General features: G+C 40.0%; 2 protein-coding genes across 2 annotated transcripts in view; both read right to left on the minus strand.

Annotated features, from left to right (window-relative positions):
- LOC126458022 (cuticle protein 21-like) overlaps nt 1-2360 on the minus strand; it is a 98095-nt gene extending 95735 nt beyond the window's left edge. The window contains exon 1 of the mRNA XM_050094805.1: nt 2346-2360. Within this exon, the coding sequence (XP_049950762.1) occupies nt 2346-2357 (12 nt within the window). The 5' untranslated portion in view covers nt 2358-2360. The remainder of the gene's footprint in view (nt 1-2345) is intronic.
- The window catches only part of LOC126458025 (cuticle protein 21-like), a 36596-nt gene that overhangs the window by 1319 nt on the left and 18682 nt on the right, over nt 1-16595 (minus strand). The gene's annotated exons all lie outside the window — the stretch shown is intronic.

The raw sequence follows: 16595 nt of genomic DNA on the forward strand, positions 1-16595 counted from the left end.
CGCTGAGAAAACATGACACAGTCATCGATTTAGAATCCAAGCTTTCACTAGTTCTTCTCTTTGAATCCTTGTTTATAAGGAAAGGAAATCAAACAGTTATCCATTTGAAACAGATGATTTTAATATTATCCGTGGCTCATGTTGACTGCTTGTAGAATCATCTTTCATAGATACAGAGTGTTTATACGTGACTGATGACATGTAGATTTACAGCACCTAGTGCAGTTCCAATACATACACATCACAATTCGTACAAAAATTTACTGCGTCCATCTGAAAATAATAGAACGAGGCCTGAATTTGAAGTTGGTTGACTCACGTAAACAACTGACTTATTTTTTCATATCGGTATATTGCAAACAAAATTCTTGCTAAATGTGAGCGACTGGAGTTGTGGTTAAGGCACTGGACTCGCATCGGGGAGAAGCGAGATTCAGTTGACTGTCTGCCACTTTCTGCATGGTGTATTCTGAGCTTACACTTTGTTTTTACTACCAATTTGCTACTCCAGTGGCTATTATGGTACTGGTGCGTAGCTGCCCAGCTAAAAAAAATAATTCTGCATTATTTCACAGTGGCCAGTGTTTTCCTAGTTCCTTGTCGCACCTGCGAATTTCATTTGGCGGGATGATGCATATCGACAATAGCTGGCAGATAGACATCCGTATAAATAGAATAACTTTAAAGTTTTCCACTACGGTAGAGCTAGGACTCTCCATTAGTAATGAACACAGAAAATCTTCGATAAGTTAATGCTATATGCCGGACCGATGGTCGAACCTAAACACTCCTGATTCATCGGCATTTTTCTTGTCTCTCGGCTATTCGATCAGGTCTCATCTGTCCATGCTGACACATAGAAAACGACGACTGTAAATAATATAAAATGAAATGTATTAATTACATGTATCAGCCAGAAAGTTTTGATCTCATCCATAATGCTTTTCGTGAAGTGGCATTCCCAGCTTCACCAATTTATAGTGTCTTTCAGTGAGGCTGAAACACATTGCGTCCACATAATGGTCAGGGTGCACTAAAACGTGCCGTAAATAGTACAGGAAATTGTCTGACTGATGTAGATAACTATTCTATATCGGTACAACGAAAAGCGAACCAAAGTAGCAAATTTCACTTTTTTTGTTTACTCGATGACTAGTTTCGGAGTAAATAAAAAAGTGAACTTTGCAACTTTGGCTGGTTTTTCGTTGTACTGATTAACTGAAGTTGTTGATCTGCAATTATTCCAGCATGCTGGAAGTTCGTATTCTATATTGTTTTCTGTAGATGCATTGCAAATCCCATTCTGTTTGAATCGAAGCCGTGTGGAGCGTCGCTTAAGACATTTCTTTCACATTCGGTGAGCATGGGGTTCAACTCCTCAGCCAGTAATGCCAGCTAATGGTTCACGTTGTTGCGATAAATCTATGAAGATGAATGAATCGTTTCAACAGGGCATGGCTGATGTTTTATCCCAACCTTGTCCACCTAGAGATCGAGCTCCTCCGATATCGATGTCGTCAATTGGTCGTTGAACCCTAACATTCCTTCGGCCCTTCTCCGTCTAGATTTTACCCTGTTGTAAAGTGCCCAGTCAGTCAGTGAACTAATAAAATTTTCGGTTTCCTATTTATTTTGTAGTGAACTGAGAGTAAGTGAGCACCCGTCTGCAACACAATTGAAAAGGTCTCAAACACCTGATCAAAGCACATATGCCTGGGCTTCAGGAAGGACCCCAGTTTCGTTCGATGCTCAGGTGCTATTCCTGAACAGTTGGACGGCCTCTACAATGCTGTTAGAGTTTAGGGGGAATACCAAGTGGACTAAGGCCTGAACGGGAAGCTGTATTGAGAAGATAGGCGTGCTGGCGTGCTAGGTTAGTCCGTGCAGTTATGCAAAACCATTATGCCGTGGGGGCATAGTGGTTAGCGCATCTGCCCAGTGAGCAGGAGATCTGGGTTCGAATTCCGGCCTTCGCACAAATTTTCATTCTTCGCTTCAGTCTGCATAAACACATCGTGAAATATTATTTCTATTTCATGGTACAGTAATGGTTTAGAGTTCCTGCTAAGCGGCTTTGTCCCACTGCAAGAACTCCTACCTTTGTTTTAAATATGTAAAACTGTGATGCCATTAGTGTCTCATGACGAATGTACATTTTGGTCGAAACGGTTATGATGGTCGTGAACTTCACTACCCCTAAGTCTCACTGCCAACTTCAGTACACCTAGCATTCGTCTCTGCGGCTGCCGAAGCCATCCGAGGCCTCTCAGTCCAGGATGTGAGACGAAGCGTATCACTACTCGGCGAACAGCCCAGGTAACTTCGCAGTGGTAGCCGGTACGCACCTTGCAGGCCATGTCGATGAGCTTCTTGCCGTGAGGAGTGGAGAACTGACGATTGTCCTGCCGGGCACGCGTTATATACCCGCGGACGGGCGTGGTGGGCGCTGTGTTTTCGCAACGACGAGGCGCGCGGCACGGAGGCCAACATACCAGAGCTCGTTTGGATCAGCGCTGTCTGGATCGCCAACCATTGTAGTGGCAGCGAGAAAACTGCGTGGGCAGGAGACTCCTTGTATAGCTGTAGGTTATGAAGAGAAACTGTTCATTTTCTTTTTTCAGTCGATAATTACATAATTAAGAATCTACTACCTAGCGTTTTTAAAACAGATCGTACATTTAGCAATATTCATCTTACAACAACGTAAATTGCTCCATTTCACAACCGTGTATGATTTTAGCAAATTTTTTTGTAGAAACTAAAGTAATAACAATTAATTACTTAAAAAATCCAACAAATTAGAAACAGGAAGTTAGTAAGAGCAGACGGACGGTGTTAAATGTAAATTTTCCAGGAGAGAAAAGGTAAAAAAGATAGATTAGTACTGGAAGAAGTTGCATAGTCTGAAACAGTGCCAGCCGGAATTGGACACGTTGTAATCGAACCTCGAGCACTAGCATGTTCTATTGCCAAACTCATAATCAAATGTTACAGTGCTTCACTGCGACCGTGATTTTTCCGGATGGCCAGAATTCTCGTTCGTTCCGGAAACGGCTTGCATTATTAATAATTTTTGTGCCATTCTTGTGTTACAGTTGACTGGGATGTATGGGTTACTCATATAGTTGTCTTCATCAGTGATAGGGGTTTCGTCAGAAGTGTGATAGAAGTATTATTATTTTCTATATACATTATTGGTCTGGCGGATAGGGTGAGCAGCATTCTGCTATTGTTTGCTGATGATGCTGTGGTGTACGGGAAGGTATCGAAGTTGAGTGACTGTAGGACACAAACTGACTTAGAAAAAATTTCTAGTAGATGTGATGAATGGCAGCTAGCTCTAAATGTAGACAAATCTAAGTTAATGCGAATGAGTGGGAGAAACCAACTCTTAATGTTCGTATACGGCATTAGCAGTGTGCTGTCCTACACAGTCACGTCGTTAAAGTATCTGGGCGTAACGTTGCAGAGTAGTTTATAGCTGAACGATCGTGTGAGGATTGTGGAAGGGAAGGTAAATGGTCGACTTCGGTTTGTTAGGAAATTTTGGGAAGTAAGGTTCATCTGTAAAAGTGACCTCATATAGGACGCTAGTGCGGCCTGTTCTTGAGTACTGCCCAAGTGTTTGGGATTCGCACCAAGTCGGATAACAGGAAGACATCGAAGTAATTCAGAGGCGCGCTGCAAGATTTGTTACTAGTTGGTTCGAACAACACACAAGTATTACGGAAATGCTTCAGGAACGCAAATGGAAATCCCTGGTAGGAAGGCGACGTAGTTTTCGAGGAACACTATTGAGAAAACTTTAAGAACCGCCATTAGAAGCTGACTGCAGAACGATTCTACTGCTGACAACATACATTTCTCGTAGGCGCCACGAAGATAAGATACGAGAAATTAGGGCTCATACGGAGGCAAATAGATAGTCGTGTCTCTCTCGCTCTATTTGCGAGTGGAGCATCAAAGGAGATGGCTTACGAAGTATGTATGAGGTGTAGATTTAGATGTAGGGGATGGACAAAAATACGGAAACACGGTCACCAGAACACATTACTATGCCTAATATGTTGAATGGAAACTACTGGCATTCAAAACAACTTCTAGACGTCTCGGAATTGGTAAATACAATTCCTGTACGGTTTTCAAGGGAATCTTGTATCATTCCTCCCACAAAATTGTGAAAAGTTCAAGTAATGTTGATGGAGGTGGATTGCGATCAAGCACCCTTCTCTCCCAAGTACATCACAAAGGCCCAATAATAATGAGATCTGGGGACCGTGCTGGCTGGGTGACGCGTGACAATTCATCCTTGTGCTCGCAAAAGCAGTCCTGGACAGTGCGAACTATGAAAACAGGGGTCTTGTGGGTCTTGTCGTCTTGGATCACAGTATCACCAAAAAATATTCAAATGCGTGTGAAATCTTATGGGACTTAACTGCTAATGTCATCAGTCCCTAAGCTTACACACCACTTAACCTAAATTATCCTAAGGACAAAAACACACACCCATGCCCGAGGGAGGATTCGAACCTCCGCCGGGACCTGCCGCACAGTCCATGACTGCAGCGCCCCAGACCGCTCGGCTAATCCCGCGCGGCCAGTATCACCATTGGGGGCAAATATTGTACATGGGATGTATCTGATCAGTCAAAATAGTCACATAACCCTTGGCAGTAATACGACTTTGCAGAGTAACCATGAGATCAATGGAATACTGTGATATAGCTGCCCCAAACATCACCGAACTACCGCCATGTTTCACTCTTGGGACATAAAGTCGGCCAGAAATTGGAAACAGTGTGCAACATGACTCATCCCCCAAATAGTTTTCTTCCATTGCTGCATAGTCCAGGTTTTACGACTTCAGCAGACGTTTTCCTATTACGGACATTTGAATTACTGGTTTTGGAATTCCAGTAGCCGGCCGAAGTGGCCGTGCGGTTAAAGGCGCTGCAGTCTGGATCCGCAAGACCGCTACGGTCGCAGGTTCGAATCCTGCCTCGGGCATGGATGTTTGTGATGTCCTTAGGTTAGTTAGGTTTAACTAGTTCTAAGTTCTAGGGGACTAATGACCTCAGCAGTTGAGTCCCATAGTGCTCAGAGCCATTTGAACCATTTGAATTCCAGTACTCCCTGCAATTCCTGGCTTATGAATCCTCCGTTGTGTTGTTTGCGAAAGCGACATTCAGTTCTGTAACGGCTTTTGCAACTGTCGTTCTCTTCTTTTTCGTCACAGTCCTCTTCAATGGCGTCTGTCACGATCACTCAACATATTCTTTATCCGCAGTGTGACTTAGTGGAAACTGGAAATTTGTTGTAAGGTCTTATGGGATCAAACTGCTGAGGTCATCGGTCCCTAAGCTTACACATTATTTAATCTAACTTAAACCAACTTACGCTAAAGACAACACACATATACCCATGCCCGAGGGAGGACTCGAACCTCCGACGGGGTAGCTGGTGAGTTAGTGAACGATGTTTATCGCTTTTCCGGTACGCGGTATAAATATAGTACTCGATATGGCGCCTCTTGAAACAACAAACGCTTTGGTTACCTTGGTTACGAAAGCACCCACCATATGACCACCCAAAATTTTCCCACAACAATTTTCACTTCGCTCCGACATAATGCACTTACAAACGGTGGTCAAATACAACAGCGCAACCGGAAGGTTTGACTAGTATTTACATTTATGTTCATGTATGCATTTCTCACAATGGTGCCATATTTTTGTCTAGCCCCTGCATGTGCTGGATGTCTGTGCAATTTAGTGTTCGTTGTCAGCTATAATAGAGATGTGACTTGTGGTGAAAACATCCAACAGTGTTCGGAAACAAGTGCTTAAAACAGATATCCCACAAATAAATTAACTCAATACTTTTTTGTAAAAAGAACAGTCATGTTTCGAACATCGATGTATGAGTGATCAAAACGCACGCGTGTGTCTGCATGTTTGTATTCTCGTTTCTTCATAGGTTTACATGTTGGAGCCTGTCTCACTGTTTGCGTTAGTGTCATCATTTTGGGTTCCCATTTGCGTTGTTCTGTACCTTTCATGTAATGTGGTCCGTAATTTGTTGGGAAATTCGTTGCGGTGAATCCTTTTGCTTCTGACTTTTATACTGTCGTAGAGAACGTCGTTCGTTATGTGACTTTGCCTGAGATGCGCCTCAAGTAAAGGGCGTTGTTCAGGAAATCCCATATCCACACTTGTGTACTTAGCCTCCTACCTTATTTTCATTCTTTGTAAACGGACCAGAATCAGTTAGAAAATGTACCAGGCCTCCTTTGGAACTGACATGTTCAGTTCTTAACTGCTTCTTGACACTACAGAAAAAGTTGAAGACTCTACAGCCATCATCGCTTTACCTTTCATTCCATCTGCCAAACGTTTCCTCGCCATTGTTTTTGGTGGTTACCTGTAACTGGCGTTTACACAATTTCTGCTACGTTTTCAGGTCCATCCATTTTTATCCAGTAGGAAGCAGATAGGTATTTAATAGTTATGTATATCGAGTATATTCCAAGAACTACTCTGACTTCTTCTATTGACTTGATTCTGAGTGCCCTGATAATCTGAGCTGCCAGTTTAAACTTTCGTCAGGAGGCTGGGAAGCTAAGGAATTAAGTGAACAACGGCACTGTGACGTATTTCTACACAAATCGATTAAAAAAACTAACAACGTACCAGTGCACTAGAGATGAGGACCAGTAAATACCTTCACTCTAGTATCTCACATATCATCACATCTGTGCAAGATTCAACTATTGTCTGTATCCCGCATCGGTTTTACCATTTGCATTAATTGGTAAGAAATTATCATAATCATTCAGCCAGAGAAAAAGCCACTTTCTGTGTATTAACGGTGTTCTATGTATTAGATTCCCTCACTATAAAGTATTTTCTATTAAAATGCGAATAAATGTAACTTGTGCATGATTAAGGCATTGGTCCTACGCTTCCATTCGCTAAGTGAGGCATCTTAAGTCCGTTCTTGCTAAACATCCAGTTTGTTCAAACAGTTCGGAAGGCGTATGATTAGCGTGAAATGAGCAAACGCCAGTTGGACTTAACGCGTGGAATTACTTTGTTGAAAGTCACGTCATATCTGTTACTGCAGACATTATCCGTCTCTAACAGTAACTTTTCGGACGACTGGTCACAATTCATGCCCCACTCGGATTGCGTTCATCAAACACATGAAACAAATTGAGTAAATAAAGTGATGATGAGTGTGACAGTTTGACGTAATAGAGTTTTAATTGCAAATGGAGCTTCAACAATTTTCATCGTTCTCAGCGCAGAACTCAAAATTTACGTCGGCCTTTATGTCTGTGTCACGAGCATTCTGTAACACATTTCTATTCTCGCGACGCCACTGCAACGAGACGATAAGACTTTCGTAAACAGTGATGACTGTTTCAGTTCTTTTATTACGCGGAAGCTTCAAGAACGGATGCTGCACGTTGCCAGTCTTCATCTCGATACGAGTAAACATGAAGCGTTACTGAAACAAAGTGAGTGACAGATATTTGTGGTACGCGAGTCATTGTTAAGTAGTCTGTCTTTCGCTGAGTGAAATGCCATGAATCGTTTCAATGTGTGACTATATATTCGCTTTCTATCAACGAGATTTGTTCAAGAAAGCTGCATAAGGTCATCTTTCGTAGCTTGTGAAGCACTAAGATATTCTAAACAGAATTTATAGTTACTTTGAGCAGTCATCAAAGAATTCCTAAACATTAAAAGATGTGAAAGAAATACTTAATGAGACAAGGAAAAAATTCTTTAAACCTTTTGCCATTCGCTGGCTCTCATTCGGAGAGTCGGTAAATTCACAATACGTAAACTGGAATTCTTTGGTTTATCTGTGATGGAAAAACAAAAGACCAGTAGCTGCTGGCTTACTAAAAAGTATAAAATGTCAAAAAGTTATGCCAGTATTGTTTTTTATGAAACTTATAAATTGTGTCTAACTTTTCGAAAGTCCAATTTAGATCCGTGTGCATGCAGATTTGCGTGAACTCACGCATACAAGGGCTAGAGGATCTTAAATTTAAATCTGGTGCAACTTAGTTCTTTTCTTGATAAAGAACCTCCAGAATTTCAAGAAGGTGAGTTCGAGTTTCATGGAAACAAAATACAAGATTCATTGCAATATAGAAGTGTTATTAAGTACACGGTCTGCAAATTGTTACTTAACTTGCTTATAAATTTGAATGAGAGATTAGGCGATTTTGATGAGAAAGGAGTCTTCAGTATATTGTATCCTAATAACTAGAGAAATGATGACGTATGTGGCAATAAGCATATCACAGAAATATATACACTTACTAATACTGCTACGTCTATAAATGTAAATGACCTGTTACTGGAATGTGCATTGTTTAAGAAAGTATTGAACAGTAGATGCAATGAAATGAATTTCAAAGAGCTTGTAGAGTTTCTTTACGTTAATAAGATGAGTGAATAATTCCCTCTTATGGATTTAGACACAACTGACTGCGAGCGAGGGTTTTATTACACGAACAATATAAAAACAGAAATCAGAAATCGTCTTTCTGTGGAAAGAGTAAGTTTCTGATGATTAATGCTAAAGGGCCATCTCGTAATGACTGATTTTGAAAAGGCGTTCATTGTGTGGACTGTGCATAAAAACCCACGTATTCTAATTGACATGTAATGTAATGCAAAATATCCAAATCAATACTGATAGTTCGCTGTAGTGTAGATCTGATACTGAGTGTGTGGATCTATGTGCGTAAAAATTAATTCAGTTGCACATATTTCAAATTTAAACTATTTATAGTAAAATTTTTAATATTTTCTACTACCAAAATCCTGCACAAAATTTCCATATTTTGCACAAATGGAAGTTTTAATTTGTGCAATTTTGCGACATTATTTTATTTTTTAGCTTAAACCGGCTCAGAGGCTAGCGCATGGAACGAAGCGGTAAGCGCAATGGTGGCCGCGTGGCGAGGAATACGTTATCTGCAGCTCGGGCTATGTTCCGATCACGTGCTGTAAAGGAAATCACGCACGGAAGTAATACAGCTTCGTGAAAGTGCGTTAAAGTGACGTTCTTATTAGAATTTGGTACTTATTTGTAGCAATGAAAGTGGTATGAAATTAAATTAAGGCCAAAGCTCAAGGTCAAACAGTAAGCTGAGTATTCCGTATTAGCAACTGCGGCGCCACTGTCCTGTTGCATAGAATGGCAGAAGTGACAAGCACAGTGGCAAGCCTCACAAAAACTTAGGAATTCTGTCACGAATGCCAATCAGCACTAGGGGGCTTTGTCCTAAGGAAAACTGGACAAGCTATAAAATCTTACTGTTGCGTCGATTTATTTTCTCTAATTTTAAATTTATAAAATAAACAAAAGCATCGCTAGCAACATTGATCGTACGTGTTTGTACGATCGCCCAGGACAGACAAATCCCGGTCCTACCAACATATGACGGGGCTGTCCTCGCCCCCTCCCTCTCCCCCCCCCCCCTGCCCCTTATGGGTGGCCCTGCACGCATGTCGAAGCGAATACCATTACAACAGTCCCAATGTATTGGCTTTAGTAGTCCCAGTATACAGGGTGGTCCATTGATAGTGACCGGGACAAATGTCTCACGAAATAAGCATCAAACGAAAAAACTACAAAGAACGAAACTCGTCTAGCTTGAAGGTGGAAACCAGATGGCGCTATGGTTGGCCTGCTAGATGGCGCTGCAATAGGTCAAACGGATATCAACTGCGTTTTTTTTTAAACAGGAACCCCCTTTTTTTAAAAAAAATGGCTCTGAGCACTATGGGACTCAACTTCTGAGATCATTAGTCCCATAGAACTTAGAACTAGTTAAACCTAACTAACCTAAGGACATCACACACATCCATGTCCGAGGCAGCATTCGAACCTGCGACCGTAGCGGTCTCGCGGTTCCCGACTGCAGCGCCTAGAACCGCACGGCCATTTCGGCCGGCCCCCATTTTTTATCACATATTCGTGTAGTACGTAAAGAAATATGAATGTTTTAGTTGGACGACATTTTTCGCTTTGTGCTACATGGCACTGTAATAGTCACAAACGTGTAAGTACGTGATATCACGCAACATTCCGCCAGAGCGGACGGTATTTGCTTTGTGATACATTACCCGTGTTAAAATGGACCGTTTACCAATTGCGGAAAAGGTCGATATCGTGTTGATGTACGGCTATTGTGATCAAAATGGCTAACGGGCGTGTGCTATGTATGCTGCTCGGTATCCTGGACGACATCATCCAAGTGTCCGGACCGTTCGCCGTATGGTTACGTTATTAAGGAAACAGGAAGTGTTCAGCCACATGTGAAACGTCAACCACGACCTGCAACAAATGATGCCCAAGTAGGTGTTTTAGCTACTGTCGCTGCTAATCCGCACATCAGTAGCAGACAAACTGCGAGAGAATCGGGAATCTCAAAAACGTCGGCGTTGAGAATGCTACATCAACATCGATTGCACCCGTACCATATTTCTATGCACCAGGAATTGCATGATGACGACTTTGAACGTCGCCTACAGTTCTGCCCCTGGGCATAAGAGAATTGCACGCGTTCTATTTAGCGACGAAGCGTCGTTCACCAACAGCGGCAACTTAAACCGGAATAATATGCACTATTAGGTAACGGAAAATCCACGATGGTTGCGACTAGTGGAACATCAGCGACATTGGCGGGTTAATGTATGGTGCTGCATATGGGAGGAAGGGTAATAGGCGCCCATTTTATCGATGGCAATCTAAATGGTGCAATGTATGCTGATTTCCTACGTAATGTCCTACCGATGTTACTACAAGATGTTTCACTGCATAACACGATGGCGATGTACTTCCAACATGATGGATGTCCGGCACATAGCTCGCGTGCGGTTGAAGCGGTATTGAATAGCATATCTCATGACAGGTGGATTGGTCGCCGAAGCACCGGCCCGCACGCTCACCGGATATGACGTCCCCGGATTTCTTTCTGTGAAGATAGTTGGATATTTGCTATCGTGATCCACCGACAGCGCCTGACAACATGCGTCAGCGCATTGTCAATGAGTGTGCGAACATTACGGAAGGCGAACTACTCGCTGTTGAGAGAAATGTTACATGTATTGCCGAATGTATTGAGACTGACGGACATCATTTTGAGCATTTATTACATTAATGTGGTATTTACAGGTAATCATGCTGTAACAGCATGAGTTCTCAGAAATGATAAGTACACTGAGGTACATCTATCACACTGAAACAACCGAAATAAAACGTTCAAACATACCTACGTTCTGTATTTTAATTTAAAGAACCTATCTGTTACCAACTGTTCGTCTAAAATTGTGAGCCATATGTGACTATTGCAGCACCATCCATCACAAAGCGAAAAAAGTTGTCCAACTAAAACATCCACATTTCTTTACGTACTACACGGATATGTAATAAAAAATGGGGGTTCCTGTTAAAAAAAACGCAGTTGATATCCGCTTGACCTATGGCAGCGCCATTTAGCAGGCCAATCATAGCGCCATATGGTTTCCCCCTTCAATCTAGACAAGTTTCGTTCTTTGTAGTTTTTTCGTTTGACGCTTATTTCGTGAGTTATTTGGCCCGGTCACGATCAATGGACCACCCTGTATAGGCTTACCATACATTCGGGATTAGACAGGGAGCCCTGGTTTTTTATTGCTGTCCGGTGTTGCAAAAATGTGCATGGTTTGAGAATTTTATGACCGGCGAGGATTGTTTTTTAATTTTAAACCTATATGCTTGACATCGCGTGTTTAGACATTCTCTTAGGGCCGTACCTCTTCCAGCCGACTTCGGAGCAAGCTCTGACGACCGTGGACAGGGGTGGCTACCGATCCCGCCACAGCTTTTCACTCAGTCATTTGGCAACACAACAGGGGCAACAGGTATATGTAGTTTTCGTTTGTGGAGTACCTCGCCTATGTGTTTCTGAACATTTCATCTCTGTGAGCAAAACAAAGTGTGTGTAATATGTTTCATATAATTTCTGCGAAATATTTGCTATTCAGTCTAAAATAAATTAATAATATACAGGAACAAAGACTTTTCAACCGTAGACAATTTGTATAATTGTACTATCCAATATTTAGGATTATTGAGAAATGGTTTTGATAAAGTTAATATGTTTCAGTGGATAAATTTACGAACTGAAATTGCCTGATCTGATTTAGATGCTTTTTTTTTTTTTTTTTTTTGTGGTTTTAGGGCGCACAACTTCAATGGTCATTAGCGCCCTTGATTTAGATGCGAGAGCACAAGTTGTTAATGAAATTAAAAAATATTCCACAAATACTGATGAGTTACTTGATGAACATCTATTACTGAAGCAGGTAATTGGAAACGAAAGAGTAGGTTGCGGTTCAACCTCTGCAAACGTATCAGATACTGTAGAAGAGAAGTGGAAAGCAATTTCCTCTGTGTTTCCAAAGACTAATGTTTCATGTTGGAATATTTTTAAAATGGATAAGTTTACAAGTTCTTTGCCTGGAACATCTGCTCAAGTTGAGAGAATTTTTTCAATTACGGGGAACATTTGGTCTGCAGAAAGGGCTAAACTTTTCGTACCCACTGTTAAACATATCCTAAATGTTGAAATTAATTATAACTTTCTTGTTGTGAATTTTATGGCGTACTTAAACAAACAGCTTCTGATAATGGTCATGTCTAATAAAAATTCAACAAAAGAAATAAATGAGCTGTTAAGACTTAAGTAATTTCAAAAACATGATCTTCGTTGGGCCCAAAATAATACTGTAAGGCTACCAACGTGTACATTACAGTTACAACTGTACTCTAATTTCTGCTTTTTAACTAACACATTAACGGACTTACAAATTTTGTTGCGAATTCTCCAAAGGAATGAACGTTGAGGCAGTGCTTCAGTGAAACAAACAGGAGGTGCTTTAGCTAATTTGTGCTAAACATTCAAGTGCAGGGTTGGGAATTTGGCTACGTACGTTTCATATTTCGTGCAACGTAAAAGTCTAGTAAGCCAAAAATCGGCTAAGGACCTAACCTTTCATCTACTTGTGAAAGGTATTACTAACTTGTCGCAAAAGAGCTTTTCATTTCGTAAGACTATGTATAAGTGCCGCTTGGTTACAATAACGTCGCAGTTCTATTGTACATGAAAGTCGGACGTTCATTTTTTTTTTTATGGAAAGGCTCATTGATTTTTCTGTTGCGTGCATAAACAAACTCTGTGTCTGAGATATTATCGTGAGTGATGGCGAGCAACCAGTTGTTAAGAGCAGTCGGGCGCAGTCTGGCAGGAGAGAAGCCGCACCACGTCAGGAGAGATTGCAACCTTTCCTGACCGTGCTAGTAGTGCGAAGAGATCTTTGTATTAATCGACGGTTTTTGGTAATTTGTGTTTGATGCGCGTAGTTCTTGCTAGCTTGCGCACTGAAAGGATTGTCAGATTTGTGTATGCATACACTGAAAGTACGAAAGTAACATTCTTATCTTCGTTGTGACCAGATACGCGGTTATTGATTAAAGACGTTGTGCAATAATTAACGTTTTTGCTAATCAAACTGTCGAAGGAAAAGAAAGGTCTGAGTAAATTTTGTCGGTGTGTGTGCATCGTCAGTTTTCAGAATATAGTAAATTAAAAGTTTTTATTGATTTCTTTCATTTTTTTACACCACTTAAGGCTTGATGATTAAACGTTTCCTGAACAATTAATTTCTATAAAACAAGAAAAAGGAGAGTAGTTGCATCAATCTGCGTGGACGGCAGTATTTCTTTTGAATTATTTTAGCTTGTTGCTGGATGCAGAATATTCATGCAGTTGCTGCGGCAAGACGACGTAAGTCACCTGTTGCGTGCAGGAGCATTACAATACACTTGTTAGAAGGTGTTAGAGAATGGTTTAAAAATCGCAGTGAGATATGGGAGAACTGACTTGATAATTTATGGGAAGAGTAATTTCTGTGTTTCTTCTCATTCTCTATGGGAATACTGACATGTCCGATAATAGAAAATGTTTGAATACTGACATTTCAGACTAGGTGTTTTCATAATACAATTTGCATGGCTACGTATCAGATTTTATGATAACGGTAATAAAGTTTCACTAGATAGCCTAGCAATTTTAGAGAAAAAGTGTGCATAACGAAAATATTGTCAGAAATTGAGCTTTACACATTCTGTTGTCATAATAATTTTTAGTAATAAAACTTTCAGCAGCCTAATAATAATAATAAGAAGAAGAACAATAATAATAACATATATAGAATACAATAACATATATATATATATATATATATATATAATAACATATATATAATACAAAGACACAAATACAGACATTAGACCATTCTTGCATAGACCACCAAATAACCCACAAGTCGAAACAACAATAAAAACTATCAACATAATCATACACAACAAAATAAATGAAAACACAACTATGGAAGAGTTACAACTACTGGTTTATATAGGAGCACTCACTACACTAAATATACACACTAGGCAGAGATCAGAACCAACCAACACACAGAAGAAACCCACAAAACCAGCATGGCAACACAGGCTACAGATCAGAATAGAAAAACTGAGAAAAGACATCAGACAGCTAACACAATTTATAAGAAATGAAATGTCAGAAGAAAAACGAAAAAGGTTAGGTAAAATATCACAACAAGAAGTGATAGAGCAATTAGATGAAAAGAAGCAGAAATTACAAGCATTGGCCAAACGACTTAGAAGATACAAAAAAGTGAAAATAGAAGGAAACAAAACCAAACATTCAACACAAACCATAAGAAATTTTACCAGGCAATAGATAACACACACATTAAAATAGACAATCCACCAAACATAACAGACATGGAACACTTCTGGAGCAACATATGGTCAAACCCGGTACAACGTAACAGGCATCCACGGTGGATACAAGCAGAAACAGATACGTACAAGACGATACCACAAATGCCTGAAGCGATAATTTTGCAACATGAAGTCACCCAAGCAATTAATTCTACTCACAATTGGAAAGCCCCTGGAAAAGATAAATTAATAAATTTCTGGCTAAATAAATTCACCTCAACACATTCACATCTAACCAAATTATTTAACAGTTACATTACAGACCCATACACATTCCCTGATACACTTACGAATGGAATAACTTATCTGAAACGTAAAGATCAAGCAGACACAGCAAATCCAGCTAAATATCGCCCCATAACATGCCTACCAACAATATACAAAATATTAACTTCAGTCATTACACAGAAATTAATGACACATACAACACAGAACAAAATTATAAATGAAGAACAAAAAGCTGTTGCAAAGGAGCATGAGGATGTAAAGAGCAACTGATAATAGATGCAGAGGTGACATATCAAGCTAAAACTAAACGAAGGTCGCTACACTATGCATACATTGATTACCAAAAAGCTTTTGATAGTGCACCCCACTCATGGTTACTACAAATACTGGAAATATACAAAGTAGATCCTAAATTGATACAGTTCCTAAACATAGTAATGAAAAATTGGAAAACCACACTCAATATCCAAACAAATTCAAATAATATCACATCACAGCCAATACAGATTACGCGTGGAATATGCCAAGGAGACTCATTAAGTCCTTTCTGGTTCTGCCTTGCTCTGAACCCACTATCCAACATGCTAAATAATACAAATTATGGATACAATATTACTGGAACATACCCACACAAAATCACATTTGCTATACATGGATGATCTAAAACTACTGGCAGCAACAAATCAACAACTCAACCAATTACTAAAGATAACAGAAGGATTCAGCAATGATATAAATATGGCTTTTGGAACAGACAAATTTAGGAAAAATAGCATACTCAAGGGAAAACACACTAAACACGAAGATTACATATTGGATAACCACAGCGACTGCATAGAAGCGATGGGAAAAACAGGTGCCTATAAATATCTAGGATACAGACAAAAAATAGGAATAGATAATACAAATATTAAAGAAGAACTAAAAGAAAAATATAGACAAAGACTAACAAAAATACTGAAAACAGAATTGACAGCAAGAAACAAGACAAAAGCTATAAATACTTATGCTATACCAATATTGACCTACTCATTTGGAGTAGTGAAATGGAGTAACACAGACCTAGAAGCACTCAATACACTTACACGATCACAATGCCACAAATATAGAATACATCACATACATTCAGCAACTGAAAGATTCACATTAAGCAGAAAGGGAGGAGGAAGGGGATTTATCGACATAAAAAACCTACATTATGGACAGGTAGACAATTTAAGAAAATTCTTTATAGAACGAGCAGAAACTAGCAAAATACACAAAGCAATCACTCATATAAATACATCAGCTACACCACTGCAATTTCATAACAACTGCTACAACCCTTTAGATCACATAACGTCAACAGATACGACGAAAGTAAATTGGAAAAAGAAAACACTGCATGGCAAGCACCCATATCATCTAACACAGCCACACATCGATCAAGACGCATCCAACACATGGCTAAGAAAAGGCAATATATACAGTGAGACGGAAGGATTCATGAT

Source organism: Schistocerca serialis, chromosome 2 (genome assembly GCF_023864345.2).
Source record: "Schistocerca serialis cubense isolate TAMUIC-IGC-003099 chromosome 2, iqSchSeri2.2, whole genome shotgun sequence".
Classification (NCBI taxonomy): domain Eukaryota; kingdom Metazoa; phylum Arthropoda; class Insecta; order Orthoptera; family Acrididae; genus Schistocerca; species Schistocerca serialis.